This window comes from Habropoda laboriosa, unplaced genomic scaffold (assembly GCF_001263275.1).
Source record: "Habropoda laboriosa isolate 0110345459 unplaced genomic scaffold, ASM126327v1 scaffold23, whole genome shotgun sequence".
NCBI classification, from domain to species: domain Eukaryota; kingdom Metazoa; phylum Arthropoda; class Insecta; order Hymenoptera; family Apidae; genus Habropoda; species Habropoda laboriosa.
This window is the reverse complement of record NW_017100140.1, coordinates 2165316-2186605: the sequence shown is the minus strand read 5'-3', so window position 1 is coordinate 2186605 and position 21290 is coordinate 2165316. Positions and strand designations below refer to the sequence as shown.

The 21290-nt window shown below is 37.5% G+C and overlaps 1 protein-coding gene across 1 annotated transcript in view; it reads left to right on the top strand.

Annotated features, from left to right (window-relative positions):
* Nucleotides 1–6790: 6790 nt before the first annotated feature.
* Nucleotides 6791–21290, top strand: part of LOC108570107 (Y+L amino acid transporter 2) — a 34751-nt gene continuing 20251 nt past the window's right edge. Inside the window, 3 exon segments of the mRNA XM_017931901.1 lie at nt 6791–6837; nt 17593–17840; nt 18785–19031. Coding sequence (XP_017787390.1) covers nt 17598–17840; nt 18785–19031 — 490 coding nt within the window. The 5' untranslated portion in view covers nt 6791–6837; nt 17593–17597.

Genomic DNA, 21290 nt, shown 5'->3' with positions numbered 1-21290 from the left:
TAGTTGCTGCTTACATCTTTCAACAAATACTAATTAATCTCATTGTTCACAATTTAAACATAAAACATTGTATAAAAAACAATATTTTACACAGGAAGGAACCAGGAAGGAGAATACACTTGTTGCTCAACACACTGTACACAAAGTGCTCTTCTACAAGGATCCAAACACTTTTTCAACAAACAAACCAAGTCATTCTTAGACAAAACGCTCAATCAGACAGTCTATGAGGTACAAAATTACAAACTCTAAAATTTCCTTGAAGAATTCATTGGAAGGTTCGCCTTTTCCCTTCGACCATGAAATTTAACGCGACGAACGTGACTTTAGAAGTAATCCTGGCAAGTAAGACGCTGCTGAATAGAGGGAAATTGATGAAGAAAGGTGCAATCTCGTTTCACGGCTAACTCGTCGCGTTCTGCTCGTTCCAGCGACGCCGTGCAACACGGCAAATTTCATTAGAGTCGTGTGTTCAGTTTACGACGACACGGTACCCCGGTTTCCAGCAGTTAGATCCAGGCAAGGAGAGACGACGTGTCATCGGTGACGTCGATAGTCGGCTCAGAGTGCTCGTATTGATTCTGTGACGTCACGGAGAGATGTGCCACGCAACAAGCGTTCCGCCAAATTCGCGGGATTCCTCGTCGTCTAGCTTCCTTTGATTCTTCAGCGTAATGAGTCCTCCTAGGAATTTACAATGGTGAACACTGAAGGATAAATTTTTCCAAATTTATTTTTCGAGCTTTTTTAAAGAGTATTGAAGAGATGTGAAGGCGTTTGTTGTAATAGTTTTATTTATAGAATTTTATTTGCAGAAATATTTGAATTAATATTCAAACGACTGTGTGGTGCTAATCCGCTAATTCGAAGTGATTGCAACTATCAAAAGGTGTGCTTAGAAGAAGAATTTTTCTGGTAATGCAAACGAACAAACTAATGACATGTTTCGCCTAATCGCATCGCAGACAGTGATAAAATATTCCTTACGTCTGTCTTTCAATCATGTTCCGTAATTATCCGACTGGCTGGTTGCGTTATTGTAGGAAACGTGTATCGCACCTTTCACGTAAATTTGCCTTAACGCAAAAGGATTCCTTCGAATGGACCTCATTTCTCATGTCACTCTAACGTGGATGCTTAACGGTCCATAAATGTCGATTTTATCTTCTCTTTGATCATCACCGAGATTTTTGCTCGTGATCTACTTTAGATTTATCGCTTACAATTTCTCTCGTCAAACAAAATTGTCAGCTTTGCAATTTTTCATTTTATTTTCGCTTTATTGCTGTTTTTATTTTTTTAGGTTAGGTTACAATATAACGGTATTGCACAATTTCATTTCAGAGCGTTACCGTCACATTTTTCATTCTAAGAAATAGCCAATTTCCAAATTTTACATTCCTACATTTCATCTTGTAGGATTCTGTAATAATTACTCTTCGAAGTATAACTCTTTCGGTTAACGCTACATTAATACTGTTACTCTAAATCAGAATCTCAATACATTTCCGTTACTCTATGCAATTGCAACTCAACATACACTAGCGAATGTGTAAATTAGCATGAATACAGTAAAAAGCCGAATGGAGCAATTACTCACCTGGCGTTCAGAGGCTCAACCGCGTGAAGGTTGATACAGTGGTGCATTAGCATACTTAATGAGCCATTTCTTAAACAAGGAACGCCGTAAAAATCCTTTCTACTGGCTCACGAGCACGCGGAAAAATATAGAATTGCTTATCGTACGCGCTAACGTTAACGTAGTTTCTCCCCTCTCCCTTTTTATCCCCGTGCCAATTTCTTCTCTTACTCGCTAGAGGGACGAGAGAAAAAGAAGGAATTCCGCGGTACCGTGATTTCCGTGAACTCTACGGATTAATCAATCTCGCGTGTTAACATTTCAGGAGCATTGCGTACACTCGTTGTATAGTCGATGGAAGCGATACATTAAAGCATTAAGTAGCGATACTGAGTAATGCAGTAATTCGTGAATTGGCATTGAAAGTAAGATGGTAGAAATTGTGCATTTTTAGTTCTAATTAGAAATAACAAATTTTTGGCGCCTGACCAATTTTACCACCTCGCTATATCAGTTGCACAAACTATACACGCTGTACATGTAATTCACAGAGTTCCAGGAGTGGAACATCGTGACACGAGCATAAAAGAAGCACCTGGCCCAACCTAGAAGGGACTTCGAGGGACGCTTTTTCTAGCAAACGACCCTACACCCCTTTGTACCAGGCTCCTCCGCTTTGTCTAACTCCTGGGATCCTTAGAACAGCCCCAGCTGCTGGACCCTTTGTCCCTCGATGAATTTTCGCGCTCTAACGGGACACGTGCAACCTTGAGCTTTGATTTTTACTTTTTTTTTTCAAAGTTGTCTAATCAGGGTTGCTGAGTTTTAGGGCGTTCTAGGCAGTCCTTTGTTCGGTGATTTTTGGTGTAGAGTTAATTGCATATGAGGTCATATTTTTCTTTTTTTTTTTATAATTCTCCGAGCTTCTGTAATTTGATTCAAAAGACGTATAGTGGTGTATTTAGATTTTTGAAGTATTGTTTTCTTTTCTGCAAGTGTTTGAAATTTTTTGGTAAATTCTTTGTAACTTTTTTAACCTCTATTTTGATTATTAAATTTCCCATTGTAAAAAATTATGCTTGCCTAGATATACTTAAAGATCTTTTTAAGAGATGAAACTAGGTCCTAAAAATTCATTGTGTCTACTGTGTATATCAATCGATGAATATAGGATAGTTTAACGTATGATAATATCGTAAAATGCAATGGTAACGAGAGTCACAAGCCACCGTTCCTTTGGTAAACACACGATTTCATTGATGACAAGCGTGAAAGGGCAGCAAGAGTAATTGAGGGGAACAAGATTATGCAACTTGAGAATAGTGTATCGCGTCTGTGCATCCTATAAGGGCTGTTGCGATCTTCGATCGTGTTTTTTTCGACGTCTACGAAGATCGATCCTCGTTTGAGCAATCTTGGTCTCTCTTGGCCCATTAATCCATTCCCCTGCCAAAGCTTATTACCAATCATTCTCTATATTCAACTTAAAAATGCAGTGAAACCATTATAAATTATAAATTGTTGCGTGTCTTTTAAATTATTTCAATTGTTTCATAAATACAGAGAAATATTCATATTCAACAGCTTTTTAAAATCTATGTTTAAGTTAATTCCAAAAATTTATTATTTCAATCATCTAAAGTGAACTAACCTAACCTAACATAATTTTCAATGTTTAAACTTTTCAGAATTATTAATTTATATTCATCTTTATGGATAAAAAATGTATTCATTGTTACCTATGTTGAAAATAAAAAGTTCCACCCTGTGAGTTATCAATTTTAAAATTAATAAATTAGGTTAGGTTGCGGTTGTAGTGACCCGTGCGGATTATTGGATATTCAATTTTGGCGCGCTGCAGAAAAAAAGGTCGCTCGTCACTGCATTAACCCTTTGTAGTCCAAGTCACGTTCAGAGGCTCTTGATTGTCTAGATATATTTTTATATTTTCGCAATTAGTAACACTTTATTAGTATCTACTTTACATACTCATTAATTAAATTTCAATATTAACTTTCCGTACCATTCAGGGGCAAGAAATTCCTTTATGCATGTTAAAAAGTTTCACGACCAATTCCAAAAAATACTTTTTTTCTGATGCGATATTTTCACACACCACTGCACGCAATTTTATGTGCACTTACTTAGTTATACATACAAAATTGTGTAAAAAATGCGAGATTTCGGCGGCGAAGTGGTGGCCTGGACTTTGTCACCCAGGAAGAGAAAGCGCGCGGGTACCTGAGGGTACCACAAACTAAGCCCTTTCCCCGGAAAGTTGAACGGGGGGGCTCCAACGGTTTTTCGGAGCAACGCAGGATAGGACGCAGAGAGGACACTCTTAAAATAGCCGTCGAGCGAGACGGACACCGGAGTACCTTAGCAGCCGCTTACATTCATAAAATAATACATTTTGGTTAATAGCCTATCGTGTGTTATGTTTATTTAAGTTGTTCTAACAATTGCATAGCGTACATTTCATTCGACAGACTATGATTCACGTTTGATCACTTCTCGAACAATTAGCGTTAATTGGACGAAACTTTCATGGTTTGCTTGCGTGAGTTCGATCAAGGAAAAAGCGTGAACGCTGAGTCGAAGGAAAAATCTTGGGAAAGCACGTACTGTTCCGTAACGACATCCTCACCGTTTCGACGAACTGCAAGCTATCGTTATCTCAGATTGCGTTAATATCGTTCTAGCCACAGTTTCATCCGCTCGTCTCACGTTCGAGGTGAATAAAATTCAGTCGTAAATTGTCACGCCTCGAAATACTCACATGCTCGTCGAGTCATTCATAGAAATCTCCTCGTAACGCTTTTAAATTTATATACATCCACCTACGCTTGTCTCGTTTATTTGATTCATTTCACACACACACACGCACAAGGTTTTAATCGAAAAATTAGAAAAAAGCGTTCAACAGAAAGAGGTTAGGTTAAGTTAAAAGTGCTCGTGTAATCGTACAACGTTTCAACGCATCAGAATATAAATGGAAAAATTGTAGATCATGATAGAAACAGTTGGTGCGGTGGCTAGTAAAGAACAACGCAATTAAATTATCGAAATTTTAACAATTAGACGTGTCCGTGGTGTGTTTCGATTACAACGGGCGAAAACAAGCAGGTTCGACCACGACAAAGCATAATACGATTACTCGTCGCTCGACAGAACGCTGATGCACCGATTGAACCACTTTCCAGTGAAATCGATTGATCTATCCGCGATTTTTTACCAGGGTTACTCAATGTACTTAATTTTTTCCATTAAACATACCAATGATAAATCAATTAACACGATTCTTTGATAATATATCATGATCTTGGGCATTTATTTTTTGAAAACTTAACCTTTTCTTACATCTTCCTGATTCTTTATTGAATTTTTATTATTTCCTTTCATACGTGAAAGATGTTTTTAAATAACAAGATTAATCGTATACATTAATGGTAAATTAATTTCAAAAGCGAAAAAACGTAAAATTAGAAAGGAGTTGAAGCGTCAGAAGGATGTTAGAATTCTTTAGAGCGGAAGTGACCGTAGACCGCAATAAGTCGAGAAATTGTGGAATGACGATTAGTTACAAACGCGCAGAATTAATACGCAGGATCATTATCCCATAAGATATTGCTCATCGTATTATGATGCGAAGGTAGTTTACGAGCAGTCGAGAATGTAAATTTACCACTTGGACGCGCGCGCGTCGCACTAGACAGCCGATAAAGCGGTCGATACAGATTGCCGTGATGTCGTGCAGGTGCACTTGTCAATATGGAATACTCTGTGAACGACGTGTGAAGCATTAAAGATCGTTTTGTCGCCCTCTTGTGTTGATAGTTCAACGTTGTTGGTATCTCGAGACAACTTTTACACGACTGCGTCAACAGCATGCGATATTAATTACTCTGTGGGTGTGAAATCTGCATACAATTCGATCGTTTCTTCTTTAACGTTCAAACGGAAGTAATTTGAGTAATTGTATGGCGATTGTTACGAATATTTATTTTTCGATTATTACGTGAGGTTACATTGAAATTGTACTAACTGGAATATTGATGTTAATATTGTATAAAAGAAAGTAACCGATAGACTGGTCGATAAAGTCTGGGGTGGCACTTCATGTGCACTCGAGCATACATGGGTGTACGTACGCATTCTGTTTCTCTTAAGTGTGCTTCTAGTACACTACGAGAGTCTCGAGTAACATCTCTAAACTGTATCTAAAATTTATATATTTAACATGTTCTCCTATTAATTTAGGGAACTTGCTTAATAATTTAATCCAATTTTCTAGTGCTTCAACTTAACTGCTTTCTCAATTCTAACCTAAAAATTTAATGTCCGTTCTACAAGTCTAACTTAAAGTCCTCAGTTTCTCCTCTGCACCTCCAACTTAACTTATTTAACAGTTTACCAAACTTCTCGACAACTCCAGAGCTACCATCCATATAATTGAATCACTCGTAATCTTTCTATTTTTCAGCAAGGAACTCGGTCCTGTAAAAATTCGAACGCCGTTCATCAAGGAATCAGCCACCACCGGATTCGACCAGTTCTCAATCAATAATCAAACACCAACCTCCGTACCAACAGTACATCATCGAATAAAGACTTGAAAGACGTCGCCACGTACTTGATACAAAATCATCTCGAAATTATGTTTTGAGATAATAATAATTGCCAGAAAGGAACGACCGATAGATCGGTCGATAGAGAGGACTTAGGGTGGCATAGCGTGGTTTATACTCGCATGCATACACGCCGCCTCATACACGCGACACACGTATATGAACGCACACAGGGAACTAAGGGGGAAAAGACAGAGAGAGAGAAAGAGACAAACGATGCGAGTGAGAAAGAGAGAGAGGGCAGACGACATGCGCCGGCCCTCTTTGCCGCACGTTATAATGCGCGAAGCCCACGAACGGAACGAACGACAGTCATTCAGAGCTCGACCAGTATACTGTACGTTTCGTGGCTCCTCTCATCCTCGTGCCTCGCTGTGCTCGATCACACATCCGCCCTCGACTTCCACTGCCACGATTCGATCACCTGAGTGAACGTTGGCCGCGAACGATCGGAACGGAAAGTAACGATGCTCTGAGGGTAACTGTCATCATCTCCCTCGACATCGTCTCCCTGTGACTTTTCTTCTGTGATTCGTCAAAGGAATATTATACGCCAGTGACCAGTGGTAGCCGAGAACAGCAGAGTCTCCAGGGATCGGTTCTTTTCCTTGGGATACGTTCGACATACGGGTGAGTGACGCAACCGGATTTTTCGTTGACGTTACGCGTGCTCTGAGGTTAGAGTGATCACCGTGGCGAATGTTGAATGAAAAGTCGACGTGCATTTCACGCCGACCACTGTAAACAGCCGGAGGATGGAACGTTAAGTAATAGCGGCGTGCGTCGGGATAGATTGAACCGATAATATTACGAATTGTATTATGCAAGTTGCGATTGCTAGCATCGCCAATGGTGCAGAGGAATGTAAATGGGTTTATCGTGCGGAGGAAGTTTATCGATGAAAGTTTTGAGGTGAAATTCGTGGAATACGTATTAGGTTACTGACACTTATTCACGAAAGGTTTCGATAGTGTACATGGATGCGAGAGTTATGCTACGAGTAGAGTCGATTGTATTCGATGGATCGTTAAATGAAAACAACCCTCCATACAGAGATGTCGCTTGTTTCCATTGACGACGGATACTTGTTCCTCTGATTCGGTGGTGAATTGTGAAAATCTTTGACGTCAGATATTGCGAGGCGATAACGTGGGACGAAAACTGGGTTCGGAAAACCCGGTCGGCGACCCACGTGGCCTATTGATTTTCTCGGCCGCCACGCCGCTACATTCACGCTGGTGGAAACTAGCCCTTTCCCCGTCGGTTAACGCACCCTGCGAATATTACGTTAAACACGCCTGTTCTTCGTCATCAAACTTCTGTCGAACATGAATCTTCATTGAAATTACATTAAAATTCAAAAAATAATTTTTATTTTTTAATGGTATGCGTGATTTAGATTCTCTCTAGTGTAGATCTAATTTATATTTATATATTGTATTTTTAAATACATAGACTTTTATTACAATTGAAACTTATCGTAGCATATTTTTTATCAATGCATAGCTTGCACTTTAATTCTTCCAACATTAATTCTAATTGACACTGTATATAATTCTATTCGATAACATTGTTCATCTAGTTCATAGTATCGTTTCAAATACAACAGACTTTGTGCTTCGAAGCTTTCTATTGATAATCCTAGTTGATGATACTCTACAAGTAATTATAGTAATTGAATGTAATTTCTGTTAATAGTGCAGGTGGTTTAGATTTACCCGATCCATTTTCATAACCACGCTGTCCCAAATACATGTGACTTTCGTTCTGCTTGTATTTAACGATGCACTGCACGTGATTCGAGCGCGAACGTCACTTAATATCGTTAACGAATCAAACGAAACCCATTTTTGAGACGAATACGTGTTATCGAGCGGCCTTGTTTGGCGGGACGATTCATCGGTGTAGGGTTACAAAATACGTTTCGTCCCTTGTTACAACAATCGACCACTTTCCTGCAAACGGATCGATAACACATCCCCCAAGCCAGATTTGAAGACGTTTAGTTACCATTTCTGACAGGTACATAGGGTCACTGCCATATCGTTAGCAAACACGTGTATTGATAGCCGACGGCAGGTATAACTTGGTCGACGCTTTATAAATAGAACCGAGAAAAAAGTTTTCGAGACTCGGAAAAAATCGCTTGAATGAAAAGTATCTCAATAATGATACTTACATACTCGAATTATATTCTGCTATTTAATTACCTAATCGTTAAGATAATCATTAATAAGTTGTTTAATTTATAAAAGTGAAATTTTCAAGCTTAATAAATTATTCGCAATACTCAGAAGTTCCAAGTAGGTCATACATCGAGCGTCTCCCGGGGAAATACCATTTTTTTAATAATAATTTCCGTTAATCTACGTCGCGTAAAGGGATCAATATCGCGTAGTTATCTTTCACAGGTGTCTTAAGCACAGGTTATGTTACCGTTAGACGTTCGGCAGAGCCGCGTTGTCTCTGTGTGTAAGATCAATAAAAACTGACGTAATATTTCACGAAAGTTTTGGGAGCTCCCAGGCCCGCCGGAATTCCTTTTCAGTGCACGTGCATGGAAACCAGACCGTTACGGCCGAGACGAAATGAATTTTTTATTCGACCTTCGACTTTTTTACGTTGCACGAAACTGTATGAAATCACTCGAAAAATTCAAGCGCATTCGAAATCACCGCGTTTCGACAAATTCATTTGAACTACAATTCATACGAACTTGTGTAATTGGATCGTAAAGCCAGTTTTCAACTTCGTTTATTCTAACCTTAAAAATACTTATTTTTTCTAAAAATTATTTAATTGACTTTTTAACCATTTTCACAATAATTAGAACATGCAGTCTTACATATGATTAACATGATAATGTCTTAACTTAACTATCATGAATATTCATCTTTCGTGACCCAATTACACATTTGATTTTAAAACGTATGTCAAAGTAGCGATAAAATTTGTATTTACAGTCTGAACCACGATTGTATTACATTTTAACGAACTTTCGAGCAGGAGTTATGTTACACGATATTCCGTCGAATTCGTGTGCGATTCTTGAACGACAGGCGATCTAGGAACCGGTATATGTACTTGTGAAAAGGGATTCTTAGATTTATATAGTATGGGTGAGTTCCGAACAAAGTTTTCGCCCGTATACGTCCGACAGATGAAAGAGATCACCTATACAATATGTGCATGCGTGTGCGGTTAGAGGGAACATGGTTGAAGCAGTATGAGTGCTAGACTGTCGCATTAGATGTTCGAATTAAAGGGGGTTGCTCGTACCTTTCGCCTTGCTGAGAGCTTGGGGATAAAGTTATCGAACCGATTTTCGACGACCGGTATTTTATTGTACGCAAAAATGGCGAATCGAGTATCTGGAAAATTTTCAATAAACGTTGAACTGTTCGAAAGTAAGATATCTTTTCATTTTTATTAGAATTATCGTTACCTAATAGTATCGTTGTTTATTATTACAAAAGTAGGTCGTAATTTATTTACTTTAATATTTTTTTCAGTGTAATTTTGTAAAATAAAAATCGTTTTTCAATTTCCATTACTATTACAAAAAATATGTTTCTTTTATCCTTTATTATTATACGAATTATACAAATGGCGTACTACGACATTTATCAATGTCGTCGTGTATTACGATAATATTTCCATTCTTCTTCGAGCCCAATTATATCGTGTTACATATTCTATATCTTATCACTAAATGAAAAGAAATTTGCAATTATACAAGCAATTATGCTATCTCTGAACATGAGATGGAACGAAATTCGATAGTGCGCTACCGACGCCGTCGAGACGAAACATGGTATCGTATGAGATTGTTGACACTGTCTCACGTGCCACACTTTGTTGCTGGGATTCGTCCTTTCGAGCTGCGTGATCGATTATAGATTCTATGGGGTATCGTTTGCGTTACGACTCAACAAGTAGGCGGTCGTTTTAAAGCAAACATGTGCCTATCTATATTTACAGTACACGTAGATTGACAGATTAGATGGTAAGAAAGCAGAGGGTTAAACATGAGGGAAAAGTTCAGGTGTTAAATTCGTCAAAAGTTTATAATGTACTGGTGTATATACCTTTGAGGATTTTTCTGGATTTTATTGCTGCGTTTTTTGAGTCCTTCAGTAGTTACGTAATTTATACGTAATTCATAAATCATAATAAGCATAGAAAATTTCAGTGACCACCTCTTGATTATCATGACACGTAATTCACACGTAAAACCACAGCCAATTACAGAAATTCTGTAACACAGTTATCTACAAACCGTCATTACTCAACACTCTAACTTTAACAAAAAGTTCATATTCGCAAACCACAATAATTATCCATATTTCCAAGAATAACTGATATCTTGCACCACTAAACATTCCACCATTGCACGCTATTGATGACTAACTGCCCGGTTCCTCAGTAACGGTGATTAAACTCTGCCTTCGAAACCACTATCATACGACTCGCGTAGTTCGTGATTGTTCCGATAATTTCTCAAACGGCGCCTTGAACCTGCAGATAACTCACGCAGTTAGCCCCCCACACGCACTTTCCGAGTCTCTTGCGTGAGTATGTGTGCGATCGATCGAAGTAACGTTCGACTTTTGGGGAATCGACGCAGGCAGACGTACCAGTGTAACCGTCGCGGAGAAGATAGATGTTTCGCGAATCGAATTTTTGTTGCTTCCAGATTGTTTGATTAATTGGGATGAATCATTGTAGACAATTCGATGGAAAGCTCTGTCGATAAGTCGACACTTCCTTCTTGCGGTCAAGTTGCGAATTACGGGTCGTGGTCGCGTGGATACAATTACAGATTATTGCGTGAAAACAGGCGGACAAACGGACGGGGATCGACTATCGATTGGTATCGTTTCGTTGTCGATATTTGCGATGTCGTATTCGCGTACATAGCATCGTTTCATTCTTAGTTGTTTTTTTACTCCTGTATCAACGACTGTTTACGGTGATCTTTCCCGTTTCGTTCAATTACGTGTACCCTCGTTTGTTCGTACACCGCTTAAAGGATAGTTTCCATCGGCTCGATTGCATCGTATTCTCGATAAACAAGGATTCTGAGGATCAACGGAGCGACAAGATGCGAGACACGTATGGGACTTTCGGTATGTGAGATAGAGGATCAATTTGACATTTAGTAGATGTGTTTTTTCTTTATCGGTAAAGTAGAAATACGACAGGGAAACAAGGCAATATCGGGGGTTATGTTTCTGGGTTATCTTCGGTTTACATGTGCAAGGTGATTATTTGTGTATACTTTTCCGCGACCATGAGAGATATCTCTGTTCGATCTGGTGAAGTTTCACGTTTTTAGAGGAAGGAATTGGAAGAAGTAAATGGTTCAGTGTCGGTTTATAGTTACTTTCTACATCAATCGCGACAAGTTTACGTGCCTTTTTCCGTGGCTTCACGTTGACAGCATCGAGACGAGGATTTTCTCCCGAGGCTACGCCATGATTGACGCTACGAGTAGTGCCGCTGTTAGCCGGACAATTAGCATCAAATATTCACCGGTGAAACCGGCATAGAGTGCAGATAACGCGGTTATTTATGTGCAAAAATTACGACTCCCTTTCGATGATTTTCCTTCTACGTTTTTCTTCTTCCTTTTATTGCAATATCTCATACAGGATGACCTGAAAAGAAGATTAAACGCTTTGGATGTATAATACAGTTGTTATGAACAAACGTTTTACAAATTAGTTCTGAAAGAGGTAGTGCTGTTAGATGGGACTTATAGATCGTACTACAACGTGTGCTTATCTTATCGATGTTGCTTGAAATTTCTATCCTACGAAGATCATAAATTTACATGGAAATGGGTGACACAGGTAAATAGACAATATTCTTCTTTATTAAACACAGCTTCTCTCCCCACATTTTCAACGCGCGATACAAAATTTACGAAAATTATCCGATATTCAATTTTCGAGTGAAACCACGAAACAAAAAAAAAAAACGGGATTGGAAAGGCCATTGGAAGGGTTCTCATGTGATACAACAGTAGCCCTGCGGATAACTATTGATTATAAAGCAATTAGGGAATTCACGGAATATGGCAGCTAAATTACCGGTCAAACGATCGACAGTGGCGGATTAAGAACTGGTTTGTCACCTTCGAACATGTTCGTCAGTTTATAGAAAGGCGTGTATCAACGTTCGTGGTCACGATTGGCCGATCTGTTCGAGAGAAAGAGCGTGCTCAACGAGGCGCACAGTTTTTACAATTTATCCGCCAAACTGCGTTTCCGCGTGTTTTTTTCACCTTCGTTAAAAATCTTTCCGCGTGTTTTTTTCACCTTCGTTAAAAATCTTTCCGCTGAAAAAGTGCGTCGCGTCTATTGGTGCATCGACGGTCGTGGACAATCGTCGACTGTGGCTCGCTCGATGAGGGTACGTCAACGAGATATTCGTTCGATGGATCGATCGGTAAACGTTAACCTGAACGTATCTTTATAACCCATTAGATTTTTTAACAAAAATCTTTAATAACTATTTCTTTCTTCTTGTCTTCGTTTCTTTTTTAATTATAACATTAGGATTCTTCGTTATTTACGATTGATAGGTTTAACGCGCGTTCTCAGTCAAGACGTTTCGTTATCAACGTGCAAGCTGCACGGTTAAATCGAGTGCAAATAAATTAAACGTTTGTTAAACAAGGGGATTCTGTCTTTCTTTTTTGCAGGAAGTAATAAGAAAATACGTAATACGGATGCAGTAACAAATAGGGGAATTAAGATGGATATATTTATGGTCCTTTGACGACAATTATTTTACAACGTAGATAGAGGGCTCTTAATTTTCGTCGCATGGTTAGGAGTGACTTTTTAGGTTAAGAATTATTATTATTTATTACTTTGTTATTATTTGGTAGTTTACAATATTTTTAGTAAAGATATCTCGCGATATGTCGATATACCCATATAAAGTAGTTTTAAATTAAAAATGAAAGCAATTCACTCTTTTGTTATTAATTTCCCCCTTTTTCCTTGACTCGAAAGGAAATGCCTGTAATGAAGAAAATGCACTATTCGAACGAATAAACTTGTACAATCACTTGTACAATTCCTAAAGCCTACAAATATAAATTGCGTGATAAAAGTGTATCAGGTGACGGGAAGGTGTGTTTCGACGTTCGCGAACGCCATTGGTCGACTGACAATTCACATTCGAAAAAAATCTCCATGACGCGATTGGTGTTACGTACTGTATATCGTTCTTGCAGAAAATTATCTCGTTCGACGACAATCCATGGCTCGGCTATGGTAATCAGCTAATTATTATTTAAAACTTCTGCATTGTCCAGAAAATTCGTGTCGATTTTCCATAGATAATGCTAAAATAGGTTAGAATACACGAAACATTTGATGAAAACGTAACGAAGCTCGCGATACGAAAATCTTTTAAAATTATCTTTTCACGCGACTTTTGAAAGATGGAACAAAATAAAGTATACATTTCTTCCCAAATTTTTTGCTCTATCATTTCTTTGTTTAATTTCTTAGACTTTATTTGAAAAATAATTCCATCTAATTTTATTTTCATGAAAATTTGTATTCTTTTTTTTTTAATTTTGATTTTTTTTTAGTCCACTATATGTTGTACAGAGTAAAAAATAATTGCTTTGAAATATGGAGTTTACTTGTTTTCTTAAAAATCGACACGATTTTTCTAAGCCACTCGTATTTCTCGCATAAAATTAGAATCTTTTGTGCGACAGAAATTCATAAATTGTTCCCTCGACTTACTTCCTTCTTGCTCGGTTAATTCTACCGAAAAACAGCGACAAAGAAATTGGTTCAGACTGTAAAATACCGAGTGATTGTTTATTTTTACACTCTTATATTTTTTTTCCGGTATCCAGTGTCTCGTATCGATTAGACTTCTTCGTTTCGCCGTTGTAATTCGTATCTCGGTGAACGAGAGTGCTTTCCTCATGTTTCCGTAACGTAGTTTCGAGTCGCAGCCAGGAAACGCAACGAACTTGAAAGATTCAAAAGAGAAGGACGCGGTGTTATCGTTCTCGAATAAATTTCCATTTGTTTCGTTTATCTTTCGTTTTTCCCTTTAGAGAAAAGACTATCGACGATCGAAAAGGCAAAAGAAATAAAATTCGTTTTTTCTACTAATTACCAGGTTATCCGTCTAAGATAACCTTCCTCGTAATTGAACAATCGATATCGAAGAAGAAAAATAATAAAATTTTTGATAAAACATTCCTTTACTAAACATCGAAGAGATTTTTATAAGTCGTTTTATTAAAGTATTAGGAAATAGCGTGTTTCAACTCGTCCCATAAGCTTCGCCAAGATACATATATATATTCAAAAGTTCAAGGCCTGTGCATACTCGTCGCCTTTTTACGCAGCGAACAAATGCGCAATATATTTATGTACGCCGTTGGCCAAAAGTTTCGTTTCACCGCGCAAAAATCTTCTTTTATTTTCAAAACGAACGTTGAACAATCTTCATACAAAAAATTTAGCAATGTTTAAAAAGCAAATCTCAAATTGCAGAAATTTTTCTTCCAATTAAATCAGTACCATCTACCAACCCTTTAAAACTTAAGTAATTTTTTTAATTTCGTTTAGAATTCAGTATTTAAAAAAAACATCCACTAAATGTAGTTTTAGTTAATTAAAATTGCTTTATACAGGTTAATTAGAAAAAAGGTGTCAAATGAAGGGTTAAACGATAAAAAAATTGTTTTTAATTCTCATTCAGAATTTAATATTTCAAAATAGAAAAAATCCACTGAGTTTAGTTAGTTAAAATTGTTGTACATAGGTTACTTCGAATAAAGTATCGAAAGTGTTAAAGCACCAAAGGGTTAAACGATTGAAAAAACCGGAGATTTTCAAGTATACAGAAATTATTTCCAAATACTAGCGAAAAAGAAGGAAAGAAAATGGAAATTCGTCTGTTTCGAAAAATGACTTATCGATCGATCGATAATCATGATGGAGGTCCAGATGTGCTGCTGTACTTAAAATGGTCAATCGATCATACTAACAGAAGGATTCACTATCGTATACCAACAAAATGATTCGAAAATGTTTGGCCAACGTTGTATATAATTCTTCTACGTATCTTTCACGCGTGGGAAGCCTGAAGATGAATCGACCTGTCGAGTCATAAAAGTAAAAGGCGCGAGATTGTTCTTACGTTTGGCGATGCATTATTCAAGGGGGGAAACGGAACTGGATGAAAATTCCAACGAGGGAATTTCTTTGGTAAGAAATGGAGCAGAACGACGATAAACACCGACTTTTTCTCACTTCTGTTCCCTCGAAACCACGCTTTTATCTAATGGATCGAAGAGGGGATAAAAAAAAAATCGTGAGTTTCGATCGAATATATTCGAGGCACGATGTGTGTTTTCACGTTGCTCGAGCTGATCAACAGGTGTTTTTCGATTTTCAAGGAGGTGGAGATCGCTGGAGGAAAAATGGAAAAGCTCTTGCAGTGCTTTTGTTCGATTGAATAATTCAATACGTGTGTTGAATATGGAAATTGTACGAATTGTGTATACACATCTGAAGTGGCTGAAGTTTTGAACTCGATAGCGACGATGGATTGGAACAATTAAAGCAAAGTTCTCGAGGGAGATTGTGGCACTTGTTGAACGGGAGAGATTTGGAAAATGTTGGAAAAATTTGTAGGAGCATTTTTTTAACTCATTCGTGATCGAATTTTTCCTTTTTAAGAATTTCTTATTTATCGACTGATCTTGGTGTCGGTAACGAAAAAGATTTATACGAGGATTTTCTTAATCCTTTCGTGATCGAATTTTTCTTTTTAAGAATTTCTTATTTATCGACTGATCTTGGTGTCGGTAACGAAAAAGATTTATACGAGGATTTTCTTCATTCTTTCGTGATCGAATTTTTCCTTTTTAAGAATTTCTTATTTATCGACTGATCTTGGTGTCTTTGATGAATAGTAAATTGAGAATTTTTTTGATAATTCTGTTAGAAATTTGTTAGAAATTTCCACCCAAATTTTTATAATTAAACGGTCATTATGTTAAACACCACCACTCTTTATATTTTTCTAAGAAAAAATTTTTAAACAAAGAAATCTATTATTAATAAAAATGGAATTGTGTTGGAAGTAAATTTTTCGATTCAAGTGACTTTTCTTGTTCGTAAAGAATCGTCTCTGTAAAATGGAGGAGAGGTATTGAAGTGGATCTGGTAGCAGTGGTTACTTTGAAATTGCAGTATTTGTTGAATGGGGAAAAGGCGTGGCTTAGGTTGAGTGAGTGTCGAAAAGTGGAAGGGAACGGCGGCTATAGTCTGTGTGAAATCAATTGAACGTCCTTGGGTGTCTCGAGAAGACTTCGTTCACCATTCGTCACCTAATGTCTCGCTCACGTGAGATATTAAGATGAGAATTGTGACGTCGTTTTAACTTATTAAGCAGTCTCGAGGAACGGTAAGCTTAAATCGAGATTATCATTTGTTACAACAAGTGGTTCCATTTTTATTTTCACCTGATCCTTATCTGATCACTTTTTCATTGTCGCATTATCTCGGTCGATCAAACAGCCTTTTGTCGTGTGTCTTTTATTACATATTTATATTTAATGGGCAGAAGTAAACTGACCGCAGAAACTTCTTATTAATCCAATAATATTCATTCGTTACCATTTTGTATTCTTTTATGAGTAATTTTGTTTTACGATTGACATAAATTTACGAGTAAACATTTTCAAATTAAAATTTATTTCTCGTTTCATTCTGAAATTCATTTTTAAGTCGAATTAGAGTGAATTAAAAGGTCACAATTACTGTGCTACCTTCGACGCCATTTTTCCGGAACCTTTACACTCGCCTGATAAAACTGGATATACGCTCGAAGTGAAATACAGTAGGACTCAGTAGAACGAGATAAAGAAATTGCCACTGCCCCTATATAACACCATAAAAAAATTACTATTGTATCGGTGTAACGCGATAAAAAGAAAGGAAAATAGAAATTCCGAAGCTGAGGAAAATCGAGTCGACGAAGAAACTATCAACGCCCAAAAAGCGGCGTCGCGTAGGCGGAACATAATTTGAATCTCCCGCGTTTTTTGGGGGGTCGCACTGTAAATAAAGATAAAAAATTGAAATACATAAAGATAAAATTGAAAAATATAAAATTAATATTGAAGTATACAAAAATGAAAGTGAATGTATATAAAGATAAAATTGAAATACATAAAATTAATATTGAAATACACAAAAATGAAAGTAAAATATACAAAGATAAAATTGAAGTGTACAAAAAATGAAAGTGAAATATATAGGTAAAGATAAAATTGAAATAATCTCCATGGAGATGAAAATGAATGTTTTTCGGTGATTTCCGTTTCAGGGAGGATGTCGAAGTCGGGAAGCATCAAGGATGGCGAGAAGGGGCCATACGACCCGGTCCCGATCGCCGACAAATCCACCGACGAGATAAAACTCGAGGCGAAGATGTCCCTTATGAACGGTATTACCGTGATCGTCGGTTCCATTATTGGTTCTGGCATATTCATTAGCCCGACCGGTGTCCTCAAGTACACCGGTAGCGTGAACGCGAGCCTTCTGGTGTGGACAGCTTCCGGTATTTTCTCCGCGGTACGTTTTCACCACTTCTCCAATCGATCAACCCCTTCGAGGGCCATTTCTTTTTTCAAGTTAGAAAAATATCGTTCAATTTTTTTATGCTGTTGCATTTTGTTCGTTTTTAATCGATAGCAGATAGAACTGTTTTTTTTCTTTTATTAAGCGATTGTGTTATGAATAGTTATATAGTAATTCGCTATATTTTCATTTTTTTTTTCTATCATTAGTATTCGAATTTTTGGAAAAAGTGTATACTTACATATATTAGATATCTGTGATAAAACTGTCGCACGTGGAAAAGCATGAAATTTTTGAGGAGAGCCAAAAGAAAGTTTCTACTTGGAAAATAATTTAATTACAGTAAAATTTAGTTTTCTGAAATTTCTTTTCATATTTTCTCTGTCACAGGTATTCGAACTTTTCCAAAAAATTAAACGTATCCCCGCGTGAAAAACTGATCCAAATCGAGAAGGTGAAATTTTCGAGGAGAGCCAAAAGAAAGTTACTTAATTACATTAAAATTTACTCATTGGAAATTCTGAAACTTCGTTTCATATTTTTCCTATCACAGGTATTCGAACTTTTCCAAAAAATTAAACGTATCCCCGCGTGAAAACTGTTCCAATTTCGAAACACGAAATTTTGCGAAGAGAACCGAAAGAAAATTCCTATTTAAAAAATTACTCAGTTACGCTAAAATTTACTCGTATCAAATTCTGAAATTTCTTCTCGCGTAGCAATTCTTCTTAGCGACAAAGTAGCGAAAGACGCTGGCTATAGCCTGAGTGAGATAAATCGAACGTCCTTGGCTCTCGAAAAGCAGTAAAACAAAAATCGAAAATTTTTCACTGTGACACTTTTCTTACAACGACACGATATGTGTCAATGCCCCCTGAAGAGATTAAACGGGAGAGTTCCTTCTACTTCAATGTGTCTGTTTACTGGTTGCACGACAGGTAGGCGCGTACTGTTACGCTGAGCTCGGCTGCATGATCAGGAAGTCTGGCGCCGATTATGCTTACATCATGGAGACTTTCGGACCTTTCCTAGCGTTTGTCAGGCTCTGGGTGGAGTGCATGATAGTGCGACCTTGCAGTCAGGCCATCGTGGCCTTGACTTTCAGCGTCTACGTGCTGAAGCCGGTGTTCCCGGACTGCACGCCACCAGACGACGCAACGAGGATATTGGCAGCTTGCTGTATCTGTGAGTAAATCATCCTAATTCTATGCATCTCTTGCTTTTTTCCGTGTATTATAACTGCTCTGTGCTTGTTATCGGTGCAGTTGTTTTTTTCTTTGTTATCTGTTATTTTGGGGGGGCATATCGAGGCTTTTAGATGTGGAGTTGGTACAAAACAGATTTTTTGAATGTTAAGTTTAGAACATCGGTTCTGTAGAGATTCTCTGAATTCAGATTTCTTTTTTTAATATTCGTCAATTTTTGGGAATTTTTGGAAATTTGAAAGTGAAATGGAAATCGTGGATTTCTGAGTTCTCTTGAAATTGATATTATACATTCCAGAGTTTTCTTGAAATTGAAATTATAAATTTCAGAGTTCTCTTGAAATTGAAATCAGAAATTTCAGAGTTCTCTTGAAACTGAAATCAGAAATTTGAGAGCTCTCTTGAAACTGAAATCAGAAATTTCAGTTTTCCCAAAATTGAAATCAGAAATTTCAGAGCTCTCTTGAAACTGAAATCAGAAATTTGAGAGCTCTCTTGAAACTGAAATCAGAAATTTCACAGTTTTTCCAAAATTGAAATCAGAAATTTCAGAGCTCTCTTGAAACTGAAATCAGAAATTTGAGAGCTCTCTTGAAACTGAAATCAGATATTTCAAAGTTCTCTTGAAACTGAAATCAGAAATTTGAGAGCTCTCTTAAAACTGAAATCAGATATTTCAGAGTTCTCTTGAAACTGAAATCAGAAATTTCACAGTTTTCCCAAAATTGAAATCAGAAGTTTCAGAGTTCTCTTGAAATCTCTCGAAAGTTCTCCTACACGTGGTGCTGCAACCAGTTGCGTAATCGTAAGGAATTTCGTTGAGAATGAAGTCAGAGAAAAGAAGCGAAACTGTGGTTTGTCTATTCCCACGGAAATTAAGCACTCGACATAGCGTCGTCGTTTAATCGATGTGTGATTCGTCTCATCGTAGGGAACCCTCCTTGGGATTGTTCTGATTGGGCGGCTGGATTTTCTGGTCGTTCCAAGAACGCCATCGCGATGTCCTCCGCAATTGGAAGGTCACTCTATCGTCATTCACGACTACTCGAGCCCCCGCTAATTGAATTACATTCTCTATGCTTTATCGTTATTCTTCTTCTCTTGCTTCTTGATTCGGCTCCCTTTGAATGGTTTTAGCTCGAATTAATTCACCGGCCACCATCGCTAATTTATCACCGGGACCTTGGACTTCGTTGCACCGTCTTCGGTACTTCTTGTAAATGTTCTTTTTCTTTTTTTTGTTAAGATTAAATGGATCTCATTGTTTGCTTTGTTTTATCGTTTGTTTTACGCGGTTACATTTCCGCTTTTTTCATTCCATCCGCGTATAATTGTAGAGAGATTAGGAAAATTGGTTCTGGAAGTACGTGCAATTTTTTCTCAAGAAAGTTGCCATTTTTTTTTCTTACAGAAGTTGTGATTTGCTGTCTAAACAATTTTGCAGAAAAGTTGTCCCATTTTTCTAAAAGAAATTGTCCCTCTCTTTCTATTAAAGTTGTAATTTTTTCCTTCAAAAAGTTGTCATTTTGTTTTTCTCGCAAATGTTGTGCTTTGCTCCCTAAAAAATCTTGCAGGAAAGTTGCAATTTTTTCCCTTGAAAAGTTGTCCTTTTTTCTACAAGAAATTGTCCCTTTTTTTCCAGAAAAGTTCTAACTTCTTTCCTCGATAAAGTTGCCATTTTTTTCTTGCAAAAGTTCTGCTTTGCCCCCTAAAAAATCTTGCAGGAAAGTTGCAATCTTTCCCTCAGAAAGTTGTCCCTTTTTCTAAAAGAAATTGTCCCTTAGTTTCCTAAAAAAGTTGCAATTTTTCCCCTCAAAAACTTGTCCTTTTTTCTTCCAAAAGTTGTCATTCGTTCCCTAAGAAATCTCTCAAAAGCTACTTTCCACCTACCACTTTCCCCGACACAAAGTACAAAATACTTAAACGCAACCCTCTAGCCCCAATTAAAAATTCCACAAGCACGAATTCCTCCGCAACGCGGAACTCTCCGTGAGAACAGAGAAATTCAGAAATTCCAATCGGACAGAATCGCGACTTCAATCGCAAACGTTCTCCGTCATATTTAACTTGGAATTTTCTTCAAACCCCCAAGTCTCTTACAATACTTGGGAAAATATTCCCGTGGAATTAAGATACTCGAGAAAATATTCCGAATATCCTCCAGGGATCGAGATGCTACAAGAAGAGGAACATTCCCGATCCTTCAAGCTTGGGGGAAAGGGAACCTCTTTGTTCCCAG